This window comes from Tursiops truncatus, chromosome 4 (assembly GCF_011762595.2).
Source record: "Tursiops truncatus isolate mTurTru1 chromosome 4, mTurTru1.mat.Y, whole genome shotgun sequence".
In the NCBI taxonomy this organism is placed as follows: Eukaryota; Metazoa; Chordata; class Mammalia; order Artiodactyla; family Delphinidae; genus Tursiops; species Tursiops truncatus.
In genome coordinates, this window is record NC_047037.1 from 40,880,489 (window position 1) to 40,895,805 (window position 15,317).

Here is a 15,317-nt window from a genome sequence, read left to right on the forward strand (position 1 = left end):
AACTGTCTTATAAGTCATAGCATCAGGGCTTTTGTCTTACCCAGTGGTGGATTTAGCTGCACTGTTCTTAGAGCTCAGCTTATTACATACATTAATTAACACACATAGTACATACATCACATTTGTGTTATCTACTGTAATGTGAATAATAAATGTAGACTTTAAAAGTTATGAGCCTAATTTTACAGAGTTTCTGAATGAAAGTGTTTTGAAGTATACAGCTCAGCTCTATCTAATAGCTCATAAAGGTAAAATTCCATTTGAAATTTTATCTCCAGCTTCTCTCATTAATTCAGTTATATAATAGCTACCTACTATGTGCCAATAACTGTTAAGCACTTTATGTTGTTTCTCATCTTTGTAGAAAATGATTAAAATATTATTACATTTCAGTGCATGATTTAATTGCATTTCAGAGAGTTTCAGGTAATTCTAGAGGTTATAGCACCTGAGAGTATAGAACCTGGTGTCAAACTCAGTGTGTGCACCCTCCAGCCCCAGCTCTTCCATTAGGTCCAGCCTTCCGATATTTACACTAAACTAACCAAGATGTACACCCTGCCTAGATGGAAGGGGCAGCCTGCCTGCCCCTTGTGCCCTTGCAGGCAGTTGCTGTGTGCTCCCTGTGTGTTTCCCTCATAACCACATTGGGCATTTGGGGGTCGTGAGGAAGGGGGGTCACTGCACAGTGAACTGTAATTGATCATTTTGCTTGCTTCTGCCTCCCCTGCTCTTTGTTCTCCATTCCTTTCCTCTCTGCTCTTCCTTCTTTTTTAGACAGAAGAGCTTAACCACCACTTTGGCTTCTTAAGCTTGCCTTCAGCCTTAACCTCCATTGCATGCAATTTATTAAAGCTTTTCATCTAAACAAATACAGCGTTCTTTCAAAGAGGAAATTCAACAGATTGAAAATAATTTTCTCCATCCCATCAACTTAATTATAATAATTAAGATGAAAGATTACAATTTAATTGAGTGTACTTATTTATATGGTTAACTTTCAAAGAACCTGGCCATAAATTATTCCAATCAAGCTTGAACAGGGCTGGGGTTGCAGGAACGATAACTGTCCTAGGCTTGGGTGTCTGTGTGGCCCAGGTAAGTGGAAGTGGACCTGGGCTGCTGGGATGAGCGAGGACACCAGTGAGGTCTGAGTCCTGCACCATCTGCCCCTCCCCTGCCCCTCAGCCTCTTTTACCCTGATCGCTAGCTCCGCCCATGGTGCTCTTCTTTCAGTTTCTTAAAAACACCATGGTCTTTTCTACTCTTGTTTTTCCTGAAATACTCATCCATGTTTTTTTTTTTTTTTCTTTGTCTCAGAAATTTCTAATTTGTTCATTGGGTCTTAGCTTAATGACATTTTTTTCCAGGAGGTATCCTCTGATCCCATAAATCAGTTCTTTTTTAAACCACCATCTACAATAGGAACTTTCTCTTTTCTTTACATAACTAACAACAGTGTGGCCATTTCTATTTATTTGTGTGGTTATTTGTTCATGTTTATCTTTCATGGACTCTCAGCTCCATGAGGGAAGGGACTGCTGGAATGTTGATGGCTGATTCCTGACACCTATCAGGATGCTTGGTGTGTAGGGGGACTCAGCAATTTTTCCTGAATGAGTATATAAGTGAAGGAATGGGAAAACCAAAAGTGTTAGGTATTGTGGTTTTACTTCCAATTTGAAAGTGTGGTCCACATGAGGTTAAGAGTCAGATAATCATCTTTTCTTGTTGTTTGATATAGTACTGCTTCTCTGAATCATTTGATCACTGCCATGAATTCAGTGACAAGTACTAATGGGCTCAATTTATCTATTCAGGTAGTGCAAAATTGCAAATCAGACAAAAATATTGTCCTTAGAACTCTGTAATAGTTTATTCTCACCCAGATTTTATCATTAGGATACTGACAGTCATTGGCCTCAATAAAATGACTGATTTTTTTGGAAGTAATGAATTTCAAAAGAGAATTTTTCTACCCTGATGTTTTTTAAATCTCATTTCCAGGTTTTAAGGGAGAAGCTGGTGGTATGGGGATCCTAGGGCCACCAGGAGTCGCTGGACCCCAAGGTCCAAAAGGCCAGAAAGGAGAGAAGGGTAGGTAATTATATCCATTTCATGTCAAAACTCAAGAGATGTTCTGCATCATTTTTAAGAAGAGCAGCTTGTTAAGTAAATACCAGATTCTTGCAGGTGGATCTATTTTTTAAAATGTAAAAACTTGGTAAAGCATATTGTGAGTTATATTTGATATAAAAATGTGAACTTTATAAATAGCCAATTGAGAAATTTTAAACTTGCCTGGTAATATACTCCCCCCCCCACACATACCTTTTCTGTTCCTTGTAGTTCACCTGGCTGACTCAGTGACTGGGAGCCACAGGGCATAGACTCTGGGGAAGGGTCCTTTCCTATATACTCCTGTTTGAATTCTTCTTTATGATACAAATTAATTTCATACTACATAAAACTAATCAGAGCAGGCAATCCTCTAGAATATTCCATATAGATGGATAGCCTACCTACTAAGGAGAGTATGACATATCCTTTGGCTTACTCTCAAATCAGGGGCAGTGTCAACGGTGGGAAGAGAACTGAATTAAAATGGAAGAAGTCAAGCTATTTGCAGTGACCTTGGACCCGTCACTTTACCTCATCTGGAAATTGAGAGGACTAGACTAGATATTTATTTGTACCCTGTTTAAAGAAGATTTGTCATTACGGGGGCTTTCCTAGATCTTTTCCAGCTCAGAAATTCTGTAATTCCATAGATGTATCAGCAAAGAGGGTGCTCTGCTCTGGGAAATCCCTGGTTCTATAATTGCTTCAAGGTATTGAGGGAAGGTTATAGATTCACTGGGACATTTAGAAATTCCTCAGGGAATACCACCAGCCTGTAGAAATACTATATATCCATCAAGTTAAATGTTTTAGCCTTAGTGTCACGTGTCAAAAGACATAATATCATCTATACATCACCCTCTGCATGGCTCAGGAACCGCCTAACTCATTTCTGGTAGAACATTCAGTGAAGTAATTACTCAAAAAAGATGCTAAGGTAAGAGAGAGCACTTCGCACTTGTCAGTTACGCGATTTTCATTCTTGGAAGCATTTAAGCCTTTTGTGGCTGAATTATGTTAGCAGAAAGCCCTGTGAAATAAAGATGAGTGATGAACCTCCTCAGTGATTCATACATTTTGAAAGTTAGACTTCTGGAAGTAGAAGAAAACAACAGGGAAGTATTATAAAATGAGGTTCTTAAGAATATGCTTTGATGAAGGATCAAAAGTATAAAATCATTTAGCCAGTCTCTATAAAGTGACAACTGTATTTTCCTTTTACTTCCACTTAACTTGGACTCTTAGTTAAGACTTAAAGTTAAAAAAATAAATGAGTAGAATGACTGTATTTTTTACTCAATCATTATCTGATTGAGTAAATTCATTATAAGCAGTTAAACTCTTTAAATGAACTCGAGAACCAGAATAACTGCAGTGAAGGTCAGGATATGAATATTGACAAGGACTGGGAATAGAATTATTCCTTCACTTCCATTCATAGTTATGCTCTTTCTCTTCAAAGGTATACAGATGTTCTCCTGATGGCCTATGGGTAAATTTCCAATTTTTTTTTTTTTTTTTTTATTGTGGTACGCGGGCCTCTAACTCTTGTGGCCTCTCCGTTGCGGAGCACAGGCTCCGGACGCGCAGGCCCAGCGGCCATGGCTCATGGGCCCAGCCACTCCGCGGCATGTGGGATCTTCCTGGACCACGGCACGAACCCGTGACTCCTGCATCGGCAGGTGGACTCTTAACCACTGTGTCACCAGGGAAGCCCTAATTTCCAAATTTTAAATGGAATGATAAAGAGGAGCAAGCTACTTAGAAAACTCTGTTGAGCAGCTTATGGTGGGATTTCTCTAGCTAGTCTTATGAAATTTGCTTGAATTGCTTTTCATGACTTTTATTTATGTATTTATTTATTTATTTACAGCCATTGTGCTTTTATTATAAAATTAATAAATTCTTTATAGTAGATTATTAAATACTGGCATATTTATACAATGGTAATGAGAACCAACAAACAACTATATGCAACAGTATAAATCAATTTTACAAATATAATGTTGAGCAAAAGAATTCAGACACAAAAGATTACATACTATACAATTTCAATTATATAGTGGTTAGTACAAACCCCCCAAAGTCTATGATGCTAAAAGTCAACTGTAGTTACTCTCAAAGGTTAGGCTGTGACAAAAAGGGGACACAATAGAGTCTTCTGGGACACTGATAATATTCTGGTTTCTTACACAACATTGTAAATCAACTATACTTCAATTAAAAATAAAATAAAAGAGATTAAGAAATTAAAAAAATTATTTTGGTTTCTTCTTTGAAAAATTTTTATTGGGGTATAGTTGCTATAAAGTGAATCAGCTATACATATACATATATGCCCTCATTTTTGGATTTCCTTCCCATTTAGGTCACCGCAGAGCATTGAGTAGAGTTCCCTGTGCTTTACAGTACGTTCTCATTAGTTATCTATTTTATATATAGTATCAATAGTGTATATATGTCAATCCCTATCTCACAATTCATCCTACCCACACCCTTTTCCCCTTTGGTATCCATACGTTTGTTCTCTACGTCTGTGTCTCTATTTCTGCTTTGCAAATAAGATAATCTATACCATTTTTTAAGAATCCACATATATGGGATAATATATGATATTTGTTTTTCTCTTTCTGCCTTACTTCACTCTGTATGACAGTCTCTAGGTCCATCCACATCTCTACAAATGACCCAGTTTCATTCCTTTTTTATGGCTGAGTAATATTCCATTATATATATGTACCACATCTTCTTTATCCATTCCTCTGTTGATGGACATTTAGGTTGCTTCTATGTCCTGCCTATTGTAAATAGTGCTGCAATGAACATTGGGGTGCATGTCATGTGTCTTTTTGCATTATGGTTTCTCTCAGTATATGCCCAGTAGTGGGATTGCTGGGTCATATGGCAGTTCTATTTTTAGTTTTTTAAGGAACCTCCATACTGTTCTCCATAGTGGTTTTATCAATTTACATTCCCATCAACAGTGCAAGAGGGTTCCCTTTTCTCCACATCCTCTCCAGCATTTATTGTTTGTAGATTTTTTGATGACGGCCATTCTGACTGGTGTGAGGTGATACCTTATTGTAGTTTTGATTTGCATTTCTCTAATAATTACTGATGTTGAGCATCCTTTCATATGTTTGTTGGCAATCTGTATGTCTTCTTTGGAGAAATGTCTATTTAGGTCTTCTGCCCATTTTTGGATTGGGTTGTTTGTTTTTTTCATATTGAGCTGCATGGGTTGCTTATATATTTTGGAGGTTAATCCTTTGTCAGTTGCTTCGTTTGCAAATATTTTCTCCCATTCTGAGGGTTGTCTTTTGGTCTTGTTAATGGTTTCCTTTGCTGTGCAAAAGCTTTGAAGTTTCATTAGGTCCTTCCCATCTGTTTATTTTTGTTTTTATCTCCATTTCTCTAAGAGGTGGGTCAAAAAGGATCTTTCTATGATTTATGTCTTTGAATGTTTTGCCTATGTTTTCATCTAAGAGTTTTATAGTGTCTGGCCTTACATTTAGATATTTGGTCCATTTTGAGTTTATTTTTGTGTATGGTGTTAGGGAGTGTTCTAATTTCATTCTTTTACATGTAGTTGTCCAGTTTTCCCAGCACCACTTATTGAAGAGACTGTCTTTTCTCCACTGTATATTCTTGCCTCCTTTATCAAAAATAAGGTGACTGTAGGTGCATGGGTTTATCTTTGGGCTTTCTATCCTGTTCCATTGATCTATATTTCTGTTTTTGTGCCAGTACCATACTGTCTTGATTACTGTAGCTTTGTGGTATAGTCTGAACTCAGGGAGCCTGATTCCTCCAGCTCCGTTTTTCTCTCTCAAGATTGCTTTGGCTTTGGGGTCTTTGTATTTCCATACAAATTGTAAAAAATTTTTGTTCTAGTTCTGTGAAAAATGCCATTGGTAATTTGATAGGGATTGCATTGAATCTGTAGATTGCTTTGGGTATTATAGTCATTTTCACAATATTGATTCTTCCAATTCAAGAACATGGTATATCTCTGTTTGTGTCTTTTTTTATTTCTTTCATCAGTATCTTATAGTTTTCTGAGTACAGGTCTTTTGCCTCCTTAGGTAGGTTTATTCCTAGATATTTTATTCTTTTTTTTGCAATGGTGAATGAAATTGTTTCCTTAATTTCTCTTTCTGATCTTTCATTGTTAGTGTATAGGAATGCAAGAGATTTCTGTGTATTAATTTTGTATCATGCAACTTTACTAAATTCATTGATTAGCTCTAGTAGTTTTCTAGTGGCATCTTTAGGATTCTCTATGTATATTATCATGTAATCTGCAAAGAGTTACAGTTTTACATATTCTTTTCCAGTTTGTATTCCTTTTATTTCTTTTTCTTCTCTGATTGCTGTGGCTAGGACTTCCAAAACTATGTTGTCTAATAGTGACGAGAGTGGGCACACTTGTCTTGTTCCTGATCTTAGAGGAAATGCTTTCAGTTTTTCACCATTGAGAATAATGCTTGATGTGGGTTTTTCATATATGGCCTTTATTGTGTTGAGGTAAGTTCCCTCTATGCCCACATTCTGGAGAGTTTTTTTTTTTATCTTAAATGGGTGTTGAATTTTGTCAAAAGCTCTTTCTACATCTCTTGAGATGATCATATGGTTTTTGTCCTTCAATTTGTTAATATGGTGTATCACATTGATTGATTTGCATGTATTTAAGATTCCTTGCATCCCTGGGATAAATCCTACTTGATCATGGCATGTGGTCCTTTTAATGTGTTGTTGGATTCGGTTTGTTAGTATTTTGTTGAGGATTTTTGCGTTTAATGTTCATCAGTGATATTGGCCTGTAATTTTCTTTTTTTGTGTGATATCTTTTTCTGGTTTTGATATCATGGTGGTGGTGGCCTCATAGAATGAGTTTGGGAGTGTTCCTCCCTCTGCAATTTTTGGGAAGAGTTTGAGAAGGATAGGTGTTAGCTCTTCTCTAAAATTTGATAGAATTTGCCTGTGAAGTCATCTGGTCTTGGACTTTTGTTTGTTGGAAGATTTTTAATCACAGTTTCAATTTCATTACTTGTGATTGGTCTGTTTATATTTTCTACTTCTTCCTGGTTCAGTCTTGGAAGGTTATGCCTTTCTAAGAATTTGTCCATTTCTTCCAAGTTGTCCATTTTATTGGCATAGAGTTGCTTACAAAGGATCTCTTATGATCCTTTGTATTTCTGCAATGTCAGTTGTAACTCGTCCTTTTCAATTTCTAATTTTATTGATTTGAGTCCTCTCCCTTTTTTTCTTGATGAGTCTGCCTAAAGTTTTATCAATTTGGTTTATCTTCTCAAAGAACCATCTTTTAGTTTCATTGATCTTTGCTGTTGTTTTCTTTGTTTCTATTTCATTTATTTCCTTCTACTAACTTTTTTTTTGTTCTTCTTTCTCTAGTTGCTTTAAGTGTAAGGTTAGGTTGTTTATTTGAGATTTTTCTTGTTTCTTGAGGTAGGATTGTATTACTTTAAACTTCCCTCTTAGAGATATGTGTCTCCTTGGATTTATCCTGTATGGGACTGTCTGTGCTTTCTGGACTTGATTGACTGTTTCCTTTCCCATGTTAGAGAAGTTTTTTTACTATAATCTCTTCAAATATTTTCTCAGACACTTTCTCTACTTCTTCTGGGATCCCTATAATTTGAACATTGGTGCCTTTAATGTTGTCCTAGAGGTCTCTGAGACTGTTCTCATTTCTTTTTTTTTTCTTTTTTCTTTATTTTGCTCCATGGCAGTTATTTCCACCATCGTATCTTCCAGGTCACTTATCTGTTCTTCTTCCTCAGTAATTCTGCTATTGATTCCTTCGAGTTTATTTTTAATTTCAGTTATTGTGTTGTTCATCACAGTTTGTTTGTTCTTTAGTTCTTCTAGGTCCTTGTTAAACATTTCTGTTTAACAGAATTGGATCATCTTTACTGTTATTACTCTGAATTCTTTTTCAGGTAGACTGCCTATTTCCTCTTCATTTATTTGGTCTTGTGGGTTTTTACCTTGCTCCTTCTTCTGCAACATATTTCTCAGTCTTCTCATTTTGTCTAACTTACTGTGTTTGAGGTCTTCTTTCCACAGGCTGAAGTGTCATAGTTCCTCTTGCTTCTTGTGTCTGCCCTTGGTGGGTGAGGTTGGTCCAGTGGCTTGTGTAGGCTTCCTGGTGGGAGGGACTGGTGCCTGTGTTCTCGTGGGTGGAGCTGGATCTTGTCCCTCTGATGAGCAGGGCCATGTCAGGTGGTGTGTTTTGGGGTGTCTGTGAGCTTAGCACAACTTTAGGCAGCCTGTCTGCTGATATTTGGTTTTGTGTTCCTGTCTTGCTTGTTGTTTGCTGTGAGGCATCTAGCACTAGAGCCTGCAGGCAGTTGGGTAGAGCCATGTCTTGTATTCAAGATGCAGACCTCTGGGAGAGGTCTCATCAGTTAACATTCCTTGGGGTCAGGAATTCTCTGGCAGTCCAGCATCCTGGACTCAGTGCTCCCTTCCCCGAGGCTCCGGCCTGACCCCCAGCTGGGGAACCAAGACCCCACAAGCCACACATCACAGCAATAAAGGGAAAAAAAGGGGTGGGGGGAGAAAACAAAAAGAGAAACAAAACCCAAGAGAAATAGCAAATACAGAAACAAATAGCAACAACAGCAATAAAACCAAAAAACAAACAAAACTCCAAATGGTAAAAGCAAAACCAACCAAACAAAAATGAAAACAAACTCATGCACACACAAAAAGAAACAAAAACAAAACCAAAGAAAACAAAACCCAAGAGAACAACCAGACAAACAGAACCCCAAAATGAAATCAAACAATTAAAAACAAAACTAACACAAACAGAAAACAAAAAACTAAAACAGAATGCAAACTGAAGAATAAAGCAAACAAAAACAGACACACAAAAACAATTAAAAAAAGGATTAAAAGAAAAAACAGAAAGAGGGAAAAAAAGATAAAAACAAAATAGAACAAAGAAAAGGAAAAAAACAGAACAATTAAAAATAAAAACAAAAAAATGAACAAAATTATAAAAAGAAAGAAAAAAAACAGAGAAAAACCAAACAAACCTAACCCCCTCCAAAATACTAAATAAAAATAATAATTACAAAAAACAAAGCCAGCAACAGAACAAATCAAAACATAATAATAATAATAGTAATAATAATATTTTCCTGGGGTCTCAGCTGTCATTGTGCTAGCCCCTGCTCTGAGCCACAGCCCACCTCCACCTCCCCAGTAGGCCCTCTAGTGCCTCTAGGTTGGTCTCTCGACCTGCTGTGGGCACTGTGAGGACAGGTCAGACTCTGATCTGGCCCAGCTCATGCGTGTGCTTGCCCCCAAAGTCCACAGCTACCAGAGCTAGACCAGTTTCATTTGTGGGAACACTCATTGTCCATTCAGATCCATAGATGCAGGGTCTGCGAAGCTGATCACAGGGCCTTAATATGTAGCTTGTGCAACTGATGGAAAGATTTTTGTTCCTCTTCCTTAGTCACCCTGCCCCTGGGGCTCAGCTGTGATTTTAGCCCCACTTCTGCATGTGGGCCACCCACAGGATTCTGTTCCCTAGGCTGCCCTGGAGCACTTGGGCCTGCCCCAGTGAGGACAGGGCGTGGAGGTGGTATGGCTGCCTGGGTCGCAGGAGCTCCAGTGGCGACAGATGTGCAGGGAGGTGGCAGCCACAGGCACAAGAGATCTGGCCTAGTGTGAGCATTTTCTAGTGCCCAGTGGCAGGTGTGCGAGGGCCAGCCCTGTCAGGGCCCTCTCCTAGCACCTGCAGGGATGGGCAGGGGCTGGTGCGTGGGGAGAGAGGCTGCAGCGGGGGCTGCATCCCCTGCATGTCACTCAACAGTGGTGCCTTGCTTCCATGGCAGTCCAGGTTTCCTCTACAGGCATTCCCAGTTGCATATTTCCTCCCTCCCATCCCCATCGGCTGTCTCCTTGCAGCCAACAATAGTACTCCTGCTGGGTTTGTACTCCAATCCCCATGCTCCAGCTCCCACCGCTGTGTGCACCAGTGGACACATGTCCCAGTGTGGGGCATGCAGTGCTGTTGCATGGACTGTCTGTGTAGGTCTCACTCTGTGCTCTCTGCCACAGACTGGCTGCTCCACCCTCCTCTGACAGCCTCAGGTGCTTCCCTTCTGTCCCAACCAATTTCTCTGTCGGTGAGGGGGCTTCCCCAGATGTGGGAACCTCTCTTCTGCTTCAGCTCCCCAACTGGGGAGCAGGTTCCATCCCATTTCCTCTCCTCTTCTTTCTCCCTTTCTTTCATCCTGCCTGGTTATGCAGGCATCTTTATTGTCCTTTCTGGTGTCCAAGGTCTTCTACTAGTGTTCAGCCCGTGTTCTGTGAGAATTGTTGCATCTGTAGATGTATTCTTTTTTTTTTTTTTTTTCACGGTACATGGGCCTCTCACTGTTGTGGCCTCTCGCATTGCGGAGCACAGGCTCCGGACGCGCAGGCTCAGCGGCCATGGCTCATGGGCCCAGCTGCTCCGCGGCATGTGGGATCTTCCCGGACCGGGGCACGAACCCGCGTCCCCTGCATCGGCAGGCGGACTCTCAACCACTGCGCCACCAGGGAAGCCCTGTAGATGTATTCTTGATGCATTTGTGGAGAGAGATGAACTCCATGTCCTCCTACTCCTCCGCCATCTTGAAAAGTCCCCTCTTCTCATGACTTTTAATTTGACTTAGGGTTTCTTTTTCCCTGGAAAAAATGAAACAAAATTTGTTGGTTATATCATAAATAATATGGCTGGTAAGTTGATGCCAATCAATATTATATACAGTTATGTTTGACTCTGTACAGATTGCTAAACTTTTTCATACCTCAGTTTCTTTTGTGATGAAAGTGGTGACAAAAATATGTGCTCTACCTTTCTTGATGGGAGATGCTACAAACTTTTGTAAATGAAAAATATTCCAATTGATGAAATGTGCTCTGTTATGTGAGCCTCCCTGTTATGTGAGAGGCTGTTTTATTATCAAATAAAAATTAATATTAAACTAAAAGTTTGAAATTTAAAAATTCATGTTAAGAGCTTGGAACATTACCTGGTGCAAAGTAAGTGCTCAATGAGAGTAAGGTATTATTGTTACTGTTATTTTTGCTATTATTAGTTACAATTAAAATAAATCTAGAGTGGCTGTACTGTAACAGGATGGGCCTTTGGCCAGGCCCAGTGTAAAAGTCCATTTTGTGGTAATATGGCAAATATCTAAAAGCCCAGATATTTTTATTTTTTCAAACATGAATTTTCACAGCAGCTTTATAATTGCCCAAAGAGTATATGAAAAAATTTCCAAACAAAATGAAAATTAGCTTTTCCTTGGTGCTTTATGTATATCAAGGACAATATTTTTTATCCTGTGTGAGTTTTTGTTTGTTTGTTTGTTTGTTTTTTGCAGTACACGGGCCTCCCACTGCTGTGGCCTCTCTTGTTGTGGAGCGCAGGCTCAGCAGCCATGGCTCACAGGCCCAGCCGCTCCGCGGCATGTGGGATCCTCCTGGACCGGGGCACGAACCCGTGTCCCCTGCATCGGCAGGCGGACTCTCAACCACTGCGCCACCAGGGAAGCCCCCTGTGTGGGTTTTTATCATGAATAGTTTTAGCTGACTGCAGAGTGTTGTGCTCTGTGTTTTAGCTTATATGGTGCACGGTGCGATCTCTCACACATTGTGAGGGATATAAAAAAAGAGGACCTTTTAACTGTCGTTCAGAATTTGTAATAAGAAGAGCACAAACACAGACATACATAATGTAAGGCAGAATGTCATAGGTTTTGTAAGAGATTTGAAGAGCTACAAGAATGCTGAGGGAAAAGCTGAAATCTGAAGAGATTTGGCACTACCTCCAAATATACTTTAAATGGTTCACCATCAATTGGAATAAAATATTCCTAATGTTACTCAATAAATTCTTTTTCCATATTGTTTTACCTTTACACATTTTGGTAAAGGAAGCATTAGAATGTGACACAGTTGTGAAATGGGTGTTTGTTATATCATAGCTAATATAGTTAGAAAAAAGTTAATCTTGGTATCATTTTAGGACTTAAGGGAGAACGTGGGGAGCAAGGAACAAATGGAGTTCCAGGATACCCAGGAAAACCTGGAGTACCAGGTAGTGTATAAAGTATATCTACTGTGTGTAGTCACATGTGCAGTATGGCCCTTAATTTTCTTCCTGTTTGTATTTAAAGTTATCAGGGAGGTAAGATGGAAATATCAATTAGTAATAATCTTCTAATAATTTAGTGTACTGATTGGATGGAGTGTTATCAGCACTAGTGTAGGAGTCTGGAAGTGGTAAAAGTATCTGAACTCTGCACCTCTTTCTCGCTGTCCTTGGGAAAAAGATCTCTAAATCTTTCTGGGTTGCAGGTGTTTTGCCTGTAAGATTTTGGGTTTGGATGGACAATATGGAGATTTAGGAGAATAGCTGGGTTGGGCCAAAATGCAAAGTATAATGGAACACAACGGGCAACTATAGTTCTAATATTCTTCATCATCTTAAAAGTCAAACAAACAAACAAACAGACAAACTAGATATATAAGATCTAAATATAAGCTGTTGCTTCTCAGTAGCATTAACTCTTTCCTTTATGAGGGAGTCGCTTGATTTGAATGGCTCAGTGTAAGAATCTCCTCTGCATGGCCATTGCTCAGGCAAGAAGCAGGTTTCCAGCTCCAGTTAAGAGGTTTTGTTTCATTTTGTGAGCATAATAATAGCATAATGGTCATACCATATGTGAGCCTTAACCATTATTTTAATTTTTCCATTTCAGGTGGACTTGGTCCTAAGGGAGATAGAGGAAATATTGGCCTGGCAGGAGTGAAAGGACAAAAAGGCTCGAAGGGGGACACGTGTGCCAATGGTACCAAAGGAGATAAAGGAGACCGAGGGGCTGTGGGTGCACCAGGCTTGAATGGAGAGCCTGGGGCCAAGGGAGACAAGGGGGAGATGGGGGATAAGGGCTACTGTGGAGATTCTGGGGAGAGGGGGGGAAAAGGAGAAAAAGGCGAGGAGGGCATGAAAGGAGAAAAAGGTAGCAAAGGAGATATTGGAATGGAAGGGAAAAGTGGTTCAGACGGGCTGCCTGGGCCCCAAGGTGATCCAGGAGTTAAAGGAGAAAAGGGAGAGTTGGGTCCTCCTGGTCTTGTGGGACCTGCAGGGCCAAAGGGTGAACTTGGGAGCAAAGGGGTCCGAGGGTCTATTGGGAAGAAGGGCTCTCGGGGCCTCAAGGGCTCCAAGGGGGAGGTGGCCAGAGTCCCACAGTCAGCTTTCAGTGCTGCTTTATCCAAGCCTTTCCCCCCTCCAAATGCCCCTATCAAGTTTGACAAGGTTCTCTATAATGACCAAGGGAACTACAGCCCTGTCACTGGGAAATTTAACTGTAGTATTCCTGGGGCATATGTTTTTTCCTACCACGTCACCGTGAGGGGCCGACCTGCTCAGATCAGCCTGGTGGCCTGGAATAGGAAGCAGTTCAAGTCCAGAGAAACGCTCTATGGTCATGAAATAGACCAGGCCTCTCTCCTCATCATCTTGAAATTAAAAGCAGGGGACCAAGTCTGGCTGGAAGTTTCAAAAGATTGGAATGGGGTGTATGTCAGTGCTGAGGATGATAGCATTTTTACTGGGTTCCTTTTGTACCCAGAGGAAAACCCTGGCGTTTCACCATAAACTTGTATCTTCAACACTGTAGTTTGGGTTTAGTGGAATAAGTCAGGTAACATTGGGTAGTGCTATTGAAAAAAGTAAGCTTCACTTCTTTTCATGATTATAAAAATAATACAGAAAAATTAAGAAAAAATTATATCACCTAGAGTCAATAATTCCTATTTTAGAACATCACCTTTAAAAAATATTTATATGTATTTGAGAGCATGTGTCTATTAATTTTGTAGCTAGCTTTTTTCATTTAGCATTATAATGGCATTTCTCAAGCCCTTTAAATAATATTTGTATACAAAAATATGAATGAAATTTGTAATAAATAAATATATTCTTACTAAATATTTTCTGTCTCACAAAAATGTGTGTAACTCTTTTCAGTGTGAATGTGAGGCTAACAGCTGACATATGATGGGTAGGTATTTCTCAAAAGTTTCTAATTCTGTTGGGAGGATTGCCTTCCCACAAAATAGAACTATTCCCATGTTAGTTTAATTCAGGGAGAATACACAGAAAGAATAGTAAAGACTAGCTAAAGTATTTTTAAGATCAATCAGTGTGTAAGGGTTTGCTCATAAAAAACCTGTATTATATGGACTTGTGTGTTGGGTAAAAGGTAAAAAGAAAGTTGATATAGATATTGCTTCATCATAGCAAAGATCCAGCGATTCATCTAATTATTGTGCTTAGAAGAACTGAATGTCCCCCAAAGATTTCAGAGTAAAATTAAATCATTATTGATCTAAAGTTTCAGCCCTTTCTTCATGGAAGAACACTTAATTTGGATAAATTCTTTGGCTTCATTATCATCATCTCTAAAATAATTAATTCTGGTTATTCAGTGATAACATTGCTGTAACAGGTGGGTATTTGGGAATTCACTTGCAATGTGAATATTTAAAGCTGTGAATATATAATAACTCAACAGCCTCATTTATTAAGAAGTGAATTTGTTGACTCTAAATTGAATTTGGTTTAATGAAGGCATATAGTTATGCAGATTTGCAAATCTTGGTGAGTCAAATCAGGGAGTAAGTGATGGGAAACATTTTGGCCTTGCTCTGCCAGATAAACAAACTCTGAAAAACATAATTTATTTTTGATCTTCATATATATGTATATATATATTAGAATAGTACTTCTCAAACTGTGTTCAGAGGAAAACCATTACTGGAAGTTGTTATTATGAGCTACTGCAAAGAGTGGGTTCTGTGTCAAACAAATGTTGGAAATGCTATATTCTATCTCCCTTTTAAAGATTCATAGAGCATGTTAGTGTAGTCCCTGATATTCCCACAGAAAAGAAATTTGTTTAATTTTGTTTTGTCCAGTGATACTATATTTATTTTGAGCATAGAACTCATCAAGCAGCATCCCATGGAACAGCGTTCTGTAAGATGCCAATTTTGGAAATGTTGCATTAGTTTCTCATCCAAAGATTACCCAGCAGGCTGGGATAAAGTTTACTTTTGACATTTAGCCCTTGCTTCAGCAATTCTTCTCTATTTAGATT

The 15,317-nt window shown here is 39.1% G+C and overlaps 1 protein-coding gene across 2 annotated transcripts in view; it reads left to right on the plus strand.

Moving 5' to 3' along the window:
- The window catches only part of OTOL1 (otolin 1), a 71,153-nt gene extending 57,025 nt beyond the window's left edge, over positions 1-14,128 (plus strand). For both annotated transcript variants that reach the window (XM_019946325.3, XM_004319867.4), the window contains 3 exons: positions 2,008-2,097; positions 12,179-12,250; positions 12,915-14,128. In XM_019946325.3, coding sequence (XP_019801884.1) covers positions 2,008-2,097; positions 12,179-12,250; positions 12,915-13,813 — 1,061 coding nt within the window. In that variant the 3' untranslated portion in view covers positions 13,814-14,128. The remainder of the gene's footprint in view (positions 1-2,007; positions 2,098-12,178; positions 12,251-12,914) is intronic.
- The last annotated feature ends 1,189 nt before the right edge of the window (positions 14,129-15,317 follow it).